The 14,418-nt window shown below is 40.3% G+C and overlaps 1 protein-coding gene across 4 annotated transcripts in view; it reads right to left on the bottom strand.

Moving 5' to 3' along the window:
* Positions 1 to 14,418, bottom strand: part of pkp4 (plakophilin 4) — a 119,128-nt gene that overhangs the window by 11,477 nt on the left and 93,233 nt on the right. For all 4 annotated transcript variants that reach the window (XM_042494706.1, XM_042494708.1, XM_042494707.1 and 1 more), the window contains 2 exons: positions 13,266 to 13,479; positions 1,227 to 1,410 (listed from right to left, as the gene is read on the bottom strand). In XM_042494706.1, coding sequence (XP_042350640.1) covers positions 1,227 to 1,410; positions 13,266 to 13,479 — 398 coding nt within the window. The remainder of the gene's footprint in view (positions 1 to 1,226; positions 1,411 to 13,265; positions 13,480 to 14,418) is intronic.

Raw genomic sequence — 14,418 nt, 5'->3', positions numbered from 1 at the left:
ACACACACACACACACACACACACACACAGACAGACAGACACAAACACACACAAACATACACACACACACAAACAAACACAAACACACAGACACACAGACACAAACACACACAAATTAGGACTTTGATTTGGGGCTTTGCTCAACAAACAAATGTGCAAGTACACAAATGACAGCTGTGTGTGTGTTTGTGCGTCCCACTTGAATGTGTAATGTGGGTTTTGCCCTCCCAATACACCATCCATAATGTATGAAGTGTGTGTGTGTGTGGTCTGACTGAAGTCATTACAGCACTTTGCTGAGTAAATAAGGAACTAACTATGTGTGCTCACATGCACAAACAACCTTACCTGTGCATGTATGCACACACGCAAACACACACGCAAACACACACACAAACACACACACACACTGGCTTTTATCAATTAAATGCTAAACTTGACATCCGGCACAATGTCTTTAAAAGCAGACGTTCCGGGAGAGAAGCTGGGAAGATAACATCATTGACTGTAATGGCATGATGATGACTAAAACAGAGACAACACAGGTAAGAATCATAGCGGTTTGGCTAAAAGATGCACAATTACGAGAGCTTATGCAATTTTTCGCAATGTTAAGCCATAAGACACTTCATTTGGTCATTGTAGATGTACAGCAACATCATGTTTGGTAACTCTCAGGCTGACGGCTGTACACAAAAGTAATAAACATTCAATAAAAACTAAGTTTAAACATTAAGACAAGATAAAAGCAAGGTAAAACCACAAATGATGACGAAATATAACAGTGACAAATGCCTCTCAGGATAAATGACAATAATAATGACGTTAATACAAAGTGTGCCTGAAATATCAATAATAAATGACAGCAGCAGGTTTACAGTGCATTGTGGCTCAAGTCATTGCACAACAAAACGTGCATGTGCTTAAATCAGTGTACAGCAGCTATATGTCGGTGTGTACATGTGCATGTGTTGTAAGGTAAGGGTTGATGTTCATCAATTATGACAATGTACACACTGTTCTAATATTGTTAGCCATGGAAATGTTGCTCTTCATTGCTCTCAAAATGTTGGTGGGTATTCACTCCAGTATTATCCTTCAAGGACAACATTAACATTGTTATTTACATTGGAGCCACATTATGAGGTCATTCCCACACTTGATGTAATAGTGCCAAATGTCCACATAGGGGTGCTAGAGCCCAGTGTGCTCATCAGGTGGTTTACCTCAGACAGCCCGTGGTGTTCCTCAGCACCAGGGAGGAGTGGAACTTCAGCTTGTGGTCATCATCGAAGGTGGAGCTGCTCCATCCAGAGTGAGGGATGATCACAGTGTTGGTCAGAGTCGTTAAGGCGTCCCGAATGATTGTCATCTTGACAGCGTCACATGACGACAGGTTCCACAGCACCCCTGGGGAAACAACAGCACACAATGAGACACAGGCAACACAAACCGCAGGTTATGTCAGCTGTCATGTGAAGTCAGGGTAGCCCAACAGAGATACCAACAACTCTTTTGGCTTTAAATAGCTCAGTCTGTGTGTGTGTGTGTGTGTGTGTGTGTGTGTGTGTGTGTGTGTGTGTGTGTCATGAACATAAAACACACAGACCAGCAGAGAAGCCTCACACACACACAAGTGAAAAAAAACAAACCCAAAACTCCTTTCCCACATGAAACAAGCGTTCGAGCATCAAGGCATCAGACATTCACATCAAATTTCATCTGGGCAGAATATCCTCAGGGCGAAGATTATTTGCCAGAAACTGAGAGGAAAAAAAAGAGGACGGGGCGGAGATCCATATGGCTCCGGCTCAGTCATTTGAAATGAAATATAAATAATGTAAAGGCTTTCGAAATTATGCCATCATTTCACTCAATTCAAATATACTTTTGGTAACCACTGATAATCATGCAAAGTCCTGGCAGCCTTTGATGCTGCATCTGTCAAGGATTAGCCAGCATGTAGCATGTTCTTCTAATTAGATGCCTCTTGCTGCTGGGCTTATACTGAGGCACAGTCTGACTTGTGCAGGGCACGGGCAACCTTGGAGGGGGCTAATGCTGCAAGAGCTGGAGTCTATTGTACAGACACAGGGCTGAATACACACTCAAAACATGCTGCTGCAATGAAAGTACAGAGTGCGCGTTCAGTATGCACGTGTGTTCGTTGTACAAGTGTGGTCGCTTCATGACTTATACATCATGTTTGTGCCCAGTGTTGTTGCTCTACAATTGCTAACCTTGGTTTGTAAAAGCAGAACAAAGATCATGACCTACAGACCACATCGAGCTATTACACTGCACTCTGTATGTGTGTATTGGCAAGAATCTGGCGACATGATTCGTATCCTTATACAAAAACAGTCTTTTAGGAAAACTGTCACAATATAAAGAACAAACCACCACATGCATTAGGAAAAGTTTCCTTTTTTATGCAGAATGGTTGGATCTACATTTGCATTTACAACAGTCCATGTAACATGCAACATTATAGCAATACTTTTTGTGCAATCAGCAAAGGATTTAAAGCTGGGGAAGGCAGAATTCTGGAAAAGGCATTCAAAAAATGGCAGAATTTGAAAAGACACTCATCCTTTAACTCCTCTTTTTGCCCTAAGCCCCTCCCACCAGATGACAATGGGCATGTGCACATTCTTCATACAGTAACCCAATGACACTTCCCATTATTTCATCTTTTTTCATTGTACAGTAGAATGCTGCAGATTCACACAGCTCCTCCTTGCCCCACTCTCTCTGTTTACTTAACCATTTTATAAATACAAACTTTCTGTCATTTGTGCATTTTTATTAACTTTGTGTTACTGCTAAGCCTTGAAATTTTGATCAATCACACAGTCTTTGTTTTTTTATCCTTCTTCTGTTTATGCATGATTATAGTAATTTAATAGATCGGGTATCTCCATAAGCCATTTTTGCTTCTTACCCCCCTGCACAGTGTTTACATTTCTTATTTTCTTTTTCTGTCTTTTCTATTTCTATGCAAATAAAACAAAACTAAACACAACCAAACTGAACAAATGGGACAAGATTTAGCTAGCTAGCCACTCCACGTTCCCTCTGCTTCAATGCTTCTCAAGTCAAGTCAAGTCAATTTTATTTGTAGAGCCCATTATCACACAACATGGTTTGCCTCAGAGGGCTTTACAGCAAAATTATGGCTGTGGCTGTGGACTGTTTTTCTGGGAGGAGTGGGCACCAGCAGAACCTGCAGCTGTAGACACAGGGACACAGAGACACATTGGGCTGGCAGCAATGGCATAACCGGTGTAATGGCAGCAACAGAAAGTTTGCTGATCTGGTGGGGAGTTGGGGGCTGTCCAGTCCCCCTAAGCTGAGGTTTGTACGGGCTGATTTTGGATTGTTGCTGCCTCTGACTGGAAGTCCATTTTTTTGAGCTGCTGTCCACTCTCCTCCTGGCGAGGTGGTCTGTAGTGGGCAGGGAGTTAGGTGGACACTATTATTTGAGGCTCTAATGTTAGCTAAAGTTAGCAACATCGACTTGAACTTGAGCCTTTAGCTCCGGTTTGCAGAAGGAAGAAAGTTTTATTTAGTTAATTGTCAGACTCTGTTTTAGACTCTTGTTTTGATGAGTCCACCTTCTTTTGTTGCCAAAGCTGTAAGAGCAACTTTCTCTGCAAGATTCTCCACCATTGAATTAGGCTTTAGTAAAATAGTAACATCCTCTCTCTGAAATGACCTGTGATTGTCCAAAGTCTCCTGCCACACATGCTAGATTTTCTTAAGTCTGACAGCCGAGCCAAGCTGAGGTGCAGCAGTCTTGTTTTCTCCCAGACCACTTGAATTACAATATGCACTAAGTTTATAATGGGATTCTTGGCCACTGACACCAAAATTAACAGCTTAGCCCGACTATAACATTTGCCTATATCAGTAAAAAAAAAAAGAAAAAAGTGCTTGCAGGATTCTTTAGGTGCAAAAGTGTCTTCGTGAATCAACGCAGTCTCACAAAACATTATATTGCGATGCTGACGTGTCGTTATTTTCTTACACCCCTTGTGTATCTATTCCTGGTATACAAGGACACATCAGTGTGAGAGGTTGAAAATAACGATTAGCTTTCCTGACTTCTTTCTTAACCTCACTTTCTTTTTCCTCTCAGCACGCTGTTCCCCTCCTCTCTAATTGAACCAATGGAGACGATAATAGTCTATAATATACCCCAGGAGCCCCATTCAGACACACTGCTGGCAAGAGGCTATATAGACAGATATGTGTCTGCCAAGCAGTGTCTCTTCCAGACATTTATAAAACAGCCGTTTCACATACTATTATCCATATTAACACTACATCAAAGTGCTTTAAACCCATTAAATCCTTTAGTTAAATTTCACTGTCATATTTATTTTGACAAAACATGAAACTCTGAGAGTTAAGTGATACTTGGCTCTTGACAGTTAACATGCAGCATGTGCTTCTTGTCAGCGCTTGCCAGCAGTGTGTGTGGGTCTGCATGCCGAAAACCCCAGCATCAGGTGGGCTTGACGTCTCCGCTCTATACAGGAGGTGGGATACATTTCAATCAAATCCTTCTGTTGTGATCGAGCTCTGCTGCTTACGTGAGCAAAGTCAGTCCTGTGTTTGCCTTTCTCACGGGATACTGGACACACAAGGATTGCCCTGAAATACGACCGCTAATGCAGTGATAACACAAATTCTCATGCCTGCTGACCGACTTCCCCAGTCCCTTTAACTCACACAAACCCGCTCCCTCTCCGACAACTTCCTCCAAATGTCAATTTGTAGAAATGAAACATTCTCTGCAGGATTTCAGTCTGGTCTGTGGAGGCGGTGGCATGTCGGAGAAATCAACAAGCGAATGCACTGAGGTGTGACTGACAACGCTGTCAGTGGTGCAACACCAACGGCAATAAGTCATATCTGACAGTCAGATGGAGCAGACCTGTGAGTGTGTGTGTGTGTGTGTGATCAGAGTAATAAACTGTGTTCTCTGCTCATGTTCTCAGGTGCTTTGGCCTGGCTATGAAACACTGACCCAATGTAAACATGGTTGTGACACCAGGGCCAAAAGTCCATCCAGAGCTAAACTCTAGAGATCACAAGGAGGGAGAGGCTTAGTAGAGAGAGGGAGAAAAAGAGAAAATATATGAAGGTGGGTAGAATGACTCCAACAGTTGTCGAATCATTGATCCAAGAGCAAACTGAACTGAAAAATTGATGGACATTTCTCTTGACTTGAAATAGTTCAGCTGTGGTGGGCTTTGGGGCTTTGAAACGATACAGACAGGAAAAATGACACAAGATCATTGATTGGGGATTAAATGGCCAGAGGGGATCATGTTAGTATGACTGTAGTGTAAGGGCTGGGTTATGCTAGAAAAGTAGTACTTTGTACTACATGTTGTCTGACCATGTTGAAAGGCAAAAGTGTGTTTGGCTGTTGCAATAAGATTCTCTTTTTCACATTACTGAGATCCAGAAATAAAGGACAAGCTATGTCCCTGTCTGTGTACAGAGACAAAACAAATAAGCACGTGAAGGGCTCGGAGATCAGTGAGAAAATCTATAAAGTTACATGGTAAGCTCTAAAATTACAGGTGTGTCATGTGTAAACTATTTTTGTTGAGTTGCTTTTTAGTGAAACACTTAGAAAAAGACGCTTATGATCAAGTTTTTGGAGTATCCTGTTTGTGTTTGAGCATGTAAACACCATATCCCAGTTTCAGAAAGCAGGATAAGTTCTCATCCTATATATTAGAAACTCAAAAATGCTATCTGGAGCACTCTGAAAGATACCTGAATACTGTTGCATGTATACACCTTAACCCTGTTACTGAGAACCATCTGTGCAGGTATGACTTTACCTGAGTGACCTAGCAGAAATCCAAAAAATGGCGACACTGTCTCACTCCAGGAGCAATGAAGGAACAGTGTTTTGGACAATACTGCATAGCTGCTTTCAGGAATAATGTTATGCGAGCAACTACGTAGTGTGTATGTGTGTGTGTGTGTGTGTGTGTGTGGTTGAGAGAGACACAGATGCTCTCAGAGCAGACAGATGTTGCCGATCAAAGCAGAGAAGAAATTAGAAGTTAAGTTGTAAAGAGGTAGTGTTAATATTTCCTGTTACTTTCATTGTTAGCCTGTCTCTGAACATCGCAGCGCCTGAGCAAATAGACTGCAGTAATCAGTAACTGGGATCCTAATATTTATTATGTATACTGGGAATAAGAGTCAAACAATTTCTTTGTGCTTGTGTAAACACCTTATGCTGAATATGATCATGCTAGTTTTGATTACATTTTGTCATATCACATATCACTCCCGGCTGTCAAGGAGTACAAAAGAGTGCGACACTGAATGTTGCTTAACATGTTTGGATGACATTTATGGAAAACATTGTCAGCTGAGTTCATGTTATAATAATTACAATGACTCCAATAGCAACTTGGTTCTATATGACTCTAATTTTTTTGTTACCATGTTGCATTTTTTAAAAAACTTTTGATGACACAACGCTAGCAGTTATTCCATGCCTCTAGCACATCCAAGGCTAGACACAACCTGCAATTATCTCTACTAGACAACAACAAGATATTCAATTGATCTTTTGTTGGTTTATTCCTAAAATGTCTGACTCTTGGGTCCCTTTGATCTTTTTCTCTTAAACCACAGATCAGTATGTCATCGACATTGTAAGGTGCAGCAACTGGGCAGGCATTTAGTTCATTATGTAAAAAGCTGCTGATCATTAAACAAATACCCAATTTATTAACCTTTCAATGTTTGGGAGCTGAACTGGAATCTTGTCAATGCTGCATGGATTAAAACTCAAGCAGACAAGCAGCTTGGTGTGTGCTTCTGAGGTTAGTGGGCGTTTCTCATTTTCTCCCTCACGCAGTGGAAGTCGGAGCATTGTTGCTTAAGGCGATAACTGGATTTATTTTTGGATCAAATTCAGTTTCTCATTTTTCATTTGATCAAAGGTCTTAACCTCCTCCTGCTTTGTTCTCAAACTTAATAATCACAGCAATCGATGCCAACACTGGGCGACTGAGTCTATGTGTACTGATGCTTCTCTGTTCATCTTTGTGTAAACTGGAAGAAGTTTCGCATAAAAAAGTCTTTAGTTTGACAAAAAATAAATAAAATAATGAATAAAACTACCGCCTCGTGGTGGTATGCCTCCGCCAACCAGTCAAGTTGCAGTTTCCATCCTCGTCTGCCCAGACTCATATAATATATAGTGAAGACTTAAAAAGGGCTTTAATAAAAGGTATTTAGTGTATTTTTTGGCAAAATGGGAGTCACCACAGTACTGGTGTGTGATTCCAGTGAATAATTTGCAGTGAGAAACATGCTGTCTTCACTTTGTGACTATTTTTAGAGTACACAAGACAATCAGCTGAAGCTCAACACCAGCAAAACCAATGACTTCGTGTTGGACGACCAAATGAACAGGAGAAAACACAAAGTTGTAGTCATTACAGTAAACAATGCGTCACGTTTGGATGTTGCTACAAAGAAGCTACAAATTCTAAAACATGGATGCTTCACGCATCTTCAACCAGGCAGCACAGAAGATCTATACAATCAGCACAGTTTTATGATGTCTGACCACGTATCTCCCCTTCTGTTCCTGAGACATGACGCTGAACGATAGCCAGAGAACATTATGACATCACAGTGATTTTGACCTTTTATGTCTTGGATATAAAATGTCATCACTTCATCATTTCATTCAAACGTGTGAGAGTTTGTCATTATTAGCACATTCATTTTTGAGTTATTGCCAAAAACATATTTGTTTGACCTTTGACCACCACAATCTAATCATTTCATTTTTGAGTCCAGGTGGACGTTTGTGCCAAATTTGAGAAAAGGCCCTCATGGTGCACCTGAGATGTAGTGTTCACAAGAATGACAGACACAAAGTAACAGTGTCCTTGACTTTTGACCACCAAATCGTAATCAGTTTATCTCTGAGTCCAAGTTAACATTTGTGCTAAATTTGAGAGAATTCCCTCAAAGCATTCTTTGATTATTGTAGACACGAGAATGGGACACACTTAGGAACGGACAACCCGAAAACATACTGCCTCCAGCTACAGCTGTCACCAGTGTGAACACATAAACTGTTTAATATTTAGATAGAGTGCTACATATTTGTTTTTGACTTTTTTATTGGATCAAACAATATCTGGTATTGTTAAGAGCCAGACTGCTGCAAATAAAAAAGCCCAAAACAAAACTAGACAAAAACACAAGAACAGGATAATGTTAAAATATGTAATCTTAATTTTGTGTCTGGTTTTACATTTCAAAGTTTCTTTATGTGGGTCTGCAGGTTTAGAGCTGTGAAAACATGTTATAATATGAGAGAGTTTGCTGTTTTGTGCACCTGACTCCAAATGTCATTGAATTTGGCATCACATGGCATCAAATACAGCACTGTGGGAAAATACCAGCAGACTCACTGAAGCTCCTGATCTTCACACCAGAATGAGACGCGTGTGAGTTATTACAGTAATAATACAAACAAAGACACACAGATGATAACAGTACAGTAAAAAATCACTGGCTTAAGTATTGTTTTATATGTAAGAGGAGACGATGAGCTTCTTTTGTTTACAGCCTAACCAAAGTAGATCCAGAGATTTGTCTTTTTTTCCACAACAGATGAGGCAGTGAGCACATACCAGCCAAATCAATGATCTCCTCAATGAGTTTTCATTTGACAAAAATCCTTTTCTGTGAGCACAAACCTTTAAATACACTCAGTCGCACTAAGGGCAACACACTGATTTTCAAAAGCTCAAACACAATGAAATCATTATTAAGAGTGTCGCTGGGTTTGCTTTAGTAAAGCCAAGATAAGTGGAGCGATGAGATATCTAACAAAGGGAACGAAACATTTATTTTGTGAGTGTTTTGTTTCAGATGTCCCCTTATTGGAGCTTATTATAATAATAATAAACTTTATTTATAGAGCACTTTTCTTAACAAGGTTACAAAGTGCTTTCTGGAAAAAACGAACAACAATAAAACAACAATGACAGTGCAGTGAGGCTTGGCCTTTCGATCTGAGGGGCTGTTTCAGGACAAAGCAATAACCACAACAGCTGCTGGGAGACGAGGCAGGTATCCCTTTGTGTCCCCACAACATGACCTCCGACCTGGAGCAGGGGTGGCCTGTTCTTGCAGCTATTTCTAATGAAACACAGGTGACACCTGGGACCTTCCAATGGAGTTGAGACGGGGCCGCTGACACAATGGGAGCCCCGCTGCTTCTCAAGCTAAGTTCTGACACCTGGCTGGCCTCCTCACAAGCTCCCATGTAGAAAAGAGCTGCTGGTGAGTGACTGATTTCTGTCTGCTTCCCTAAAAGCTTCAGTGTGGGATGCCCTTGTCATCCAGCTGAAAGCTCTTTATGTGGATTGTTCTCATCAGCCATAATTAACCAGAGGTGATGCAGCACTTCTGACCTTTTTTAATTGCTCCCCATCCTGGAGCCTGCACTGCCAATTAGCCGCAGCAGGCTCTCGGGCTCGTGGATGAAAGGGGAAAAACTTAAACAGACTCCATATTAAGCTGTTTACTCCGGGTGGGTAAAATGTCTTTTTAGAAATGACTATACCAGTACCAGAACCAGCACCAGTAAGTGATACTGATACCAATAGAGTACTTCTCTGATCTGATACCTGTTTTCATTAAATACCCATCATGTGAATGAAAGTATTTCGTTGCACAAAATGCCACCTGATACCACAGCCGTGTACGCTGAACTGCCAACTCCATCACATACACTGCTCTGGACTTCACCACACCACAGACTGTATGAGTTGTAGCTGCCGCCGTAGTTGGCTGATATAACATTGCATTAAATCAAAGAATGAATGCTGTGATTGGCAAATAGGCATAAAAAAATGATCAAATGCAGGTATTGCTTGACTGAAGAAGATTCAATACTCCCTGGGTTATTTCGGTTAATACGTTAAAGCACAGGTTCCCAACTTAGAGGACCTGACCCCCAATTGGGTTGCCAAACCTCACGGGAGGTTGTGATGCCTTCTCGATTTTAAGGGGAGTAGCTTAAAAAAATATATACAGTAGGCCTATTTCATTCATTCATTTAGGTGAAGCAAACTAAATGAAATTGTAATTTTTAAAGTTTAGATTAATATTCAGGATATACACTCAAAACAATTTTTTCACAGCATAAGAGCACGGTGAAGACGTGAACACAGACTATATTCACAGAGCCTTTAATATCTGCTAAACTGTCTCACTGCATGAGACAATACGAGGTAAAAACCTAGTATATGGCTGGACAGTGTACAGTGGCTCCTTCAGGGACTTCTTTACTATCGAGCAAACTGATTACCTCTTTTAGGGATATTTCATTTCATGTTTATAGGGCTGACATTGCATGCTGCAGTCCAGCCAGAAAGTACATGATTAAACAACCAAAGAGCTAAGAGAACAATGGCCAGATGTCTGGGGGAAGAAAACACTAAATTTGTCATAAAGAGAAGCCTATTAAATATGTATGACTTAAAAAAAAACCCAAACAATATTAATACAGATGGAAACTGAACAAAAAGTATCCTGAAAATATCATCTCTGATGCAAAAAAAATAAGCTCACAATTCTTTACTGTTATTGTTATGCATTGATTACGATATGAGATATCCAGAAAATGTCACTTGGTCAGGGATCATCAGTTTGCTCGATTAAATAAAAATTGGGTGCCTTAAGAAAAAAGGCTGGAAGCCACCTCCTTAAAGATTTAAGTACCAATAGCCAGCCCTAGAATGAAGGGGTATAAAGAAATTTTAGTTTTCAGCCTCTGACTCCTATGTTATGGCGACAAATTGTAAAACAAATTATACTCTTGTGTTGTTTTCAAATGATGATCCTTTGTTTATGTGTTACACAAAGAAACAGACAGTTAATTGAAACAGGAGACTGAAGACAATCTCCTCCCAATCTGTTGTGTTCGTACTCCGACTATATTGTTTTCCTTTGGAGGACCGCTGGACTGAAACCCGAGACCATATTAGAGCGGGGGCTAGAGTCGAGCTCAAGCAGCTGACTCAGCCACCTGGGAGCCAAATGTCTTGGATTGCTTATTTCTGTAGTGCTCCACCCTGATCCTAAACAACACGGATTAAAACGCTGTTTGCAGAGCTTAGACAACACACAAATACAACTGCGCTGCACACGGCGATGCAGAGAGGAGACTGACAAGCAGACTGTCAGGGACAGTTGTTTTTCAGACATACACAGAGCTAAATCTCCCTGCAGCATGAGTAACAAAAGAATATGAATCCTGTAGAAATGTGGTTTCATTTCTTTGCATATATCATAAGCAGGAGTGACAGCAGAGGCAGCAAATTAAAGGAAAAGCCTCCATGACTCAGTGGCTCCAACAATCATAATTTTAGGATAGACAACACCAAGCACTCTGTTTGTCAGAGGATCTTAATTCACACAAAATATCTACTCATAACACTGTATTACGAACTATGAAAGGTAACCATGAGCCACATTCAAGAGTCAAAAGAGTCATAAGCAACCAAACTGACACTGTACCATAACAATCTCTCCTAAAACTCCTCAAGGTTTGTCAGGTAAATAATTCAGCATCTTCTGTACAATGTTGCTGTCCCACCGTAACTCTGCGACAGACCTCCTGAGGTTCTGGTTCTCTATCAGAGTGGTGAGAGTAAACCCCAAAAATACTGCCCCAGGACAGCTAAACAAACAATGAGATGAAACTTGCTTTGAAGCTCCCTAAAGCTGAGGGAAGGTACAGAATCAGGTGATAATTCTCTGTAGGTTCATCACTACAAGCACCTCTGTTCACAGTGTTTTCACACTGTCATTTGATTTGGTGTATTAAAAATATCAATTATAGCTTCTTTCAGTTATTCACCGAGCAAAAACATTAAAAATTCTCTGATTCAAAACCTTTTAAATGTGCATTTTTTCCAATATCAGAAATTTTTAAGATTTAAGGAATATTTCATCCACAAAACGACTATTTGTATATCAAGAACTCACCCTTTGCCTTTTTTTTGTGTGTTTCTTGTATGTCTCAACCGTGAAAGAAGAATCCACAAGTGGCAAACATTTGTGATAGATCATTACATAAACTTGTTTTGCTCATAGCAATGGTGATACAGGGGTTAGATGTTTTCTAACACAAGCCACAAAATCATAGCATGAGTATAAAAGTATGAAAAAAGTCCACTGTAGTTTGACAGTATTCAGATTTTGTGTTGAGGGGGGAAGTTAAAAAGAAATTTTCCATGACCTTTCAAATTAATTTAGTACTGAAAATATCCATCCACATCCGTCCTCCTCCTGGGGAATCCCGAGGCGTTCCCAGGCCACATGCTGTATACAGGGTTCCCACACATTTTCAACTTTCCCGTGACTTCAGACCCACAATTATTCCCTTTTTCTCTTCCTACTTGCCTGGAATTTTTCAAACATATCAGATAAAAACTATGTGCAAACATAATTTCAGACAGCTGGCATGTATGAAGAGGAGATGGAGCGTGGGAGAAATGAAAAGAAGTTCATTATGGTAAAAACATTAGAGCTAAATGACGTCGACGGGAGGAGAAATTAAATTTGCTGCTATATTACGTTTCGTCAAAGGTTATCCACAGCTAATTACTGAAACAATTTCATAATACACAATAAAATGTCATGACTTTCCCAAAACTTTTTTACTAATGCCGTGACCTTTCCAGGCCTGAAAAATATGACTGTGAACTTCCATGACTTTTCAAGGTTTTCCATGACCGTGGGAACCCTGGATATATAATATGTCCAGCATGTTCAGGGTCTACCCTGGGGTCTCCTACCAGGCCAGGAGCGATCTTGATAAGATCTCTAAAATGATAATTCAAGAGTTGTATGAAAATTTGTAAACAAATGTTTTGATCTAGTTTTGCTACTATTAAACACAGGTTCAGTGATCTTCAAATGATCTTCTTGTGGATAAATTGATTCCTTTAAATTCATTAAATCAATTAAAAAAATTAAATTGATAAAATTACATCAAATTAAATTAAAGAAATAAAAATAATAATTGTTCAAAACCCTGGATGATATAAAGTGTACTTCTGCTTTCTTTTCATGCCCGATGAAGAAGCAGCATGATAATGGACCATCATTCTGTGTAAAAATGTGTAAAGATGACTCAGCTCACAGTTTTAAAGCAGATATGTCCTCCACACACGCTGACTTACCTGTGACGAGCTCCCGCACTTCTGCATCGACAGTCTTTCTCAGCAGGCGGAGCAGAGCAGGGATCCCTCCTGCGTTCCTCACAGCGATCTTGTTCTCATCCATAGCTTTCCCATAAACAAGGTTCCTCAAAGCTCCACAAGAGTTCTTCTGGACCTCCAGGACCTTGTGGTCTAGCAGGTCCACCAGATGTTTAATTCCTCCCAGTCGACACACCTGTGGACGATGTGCGTGAGATCAGGAGGGAAAATGATTCTGACCACTAACAGCATTTTTTTCATATTTGATACTGTGGAGAGAAAAATCATGCATTTATTCATGTGACAAGATTCATCCACGCACTGTGATATTATTCATACTGTGATACAAATTATTTTGAAAAGTAATGCTAATCCACAACCAAAGAAGAAAGCCTTCACCGTAGGAGATGTTAAAAGACTAAATTAACATTTTCATCTGTAGAGAAGAATAAAACATACTAGGAGGAGATAGCTCTACCAAAATAAGCTGCCTGCTTTTCATGGTATAGAATGAAATCTGACATCTGAGAGTAAAAAAATATATTCTCTATCACTGATGTCTTGTTCCTCTTTCTGCATCAGGCTGAGAGACGACAAGCTTGACCTTTAATATTTGAGGGTAAAAAAACGATGGGATCCTGTTGCAGTATGCCACGGGTGTACTTTCATGGGTTTAGAGCATGAGTGAGCAGTGAGAATGTGCCGTTATGTCTACTGCCTCATTTCAAAAGCATGGTTCGGCTAGACTCAATTCACTTTTGCTTTCCAGATCCTTTTCTCTATTTCATTTTCCACTGCAGATAATAAACCTTTGCCATAGTGACAGTGCGTGAAACCGCTATGACATCGTCTTCAATGTGACACTTGCTGAATCCTATCATAAGCCACCAAACAGAGGAATATCTGCACTTTTATCATATAAAAATGGCAGGTTTGTGCAGGATGCCCAATGTTGCACAAGTGACGATCCTCTCTGAACAGTCAGTGGTCAGTGGTCTGCAGTGTTTTGAATCCACGTTCTAGTATCGGCTCAGCTTGCTTGAAAAAACAAAGCCATGCAGTGAAAATGCTGCAAAAGTGTATGAATCTACGATAGAGGCTTCATCCTCTGTGGACCAAGATTGTCTGTGCGAAA

This window comes from Plectropomus leopardus, chromosome 10 (assembly GCF_008729295.1).
Source record: "Plectropomus leopardus isolate mb chromosome 10, YSFRI_Pleo_2.0, whole genome shotgun sequence".
Lineage (NCBI taxonomy): Eukaryota > Metazoa > Chordata > Actinopteri > Perciformes > Serranidae > Plectropomus > Plectropomus leopardus.
The sequence above is the reverse complement of the archived record's forward strand: the minus strand, read 5'-3'. Positions and strand labels throughout refer to the sequence as shown.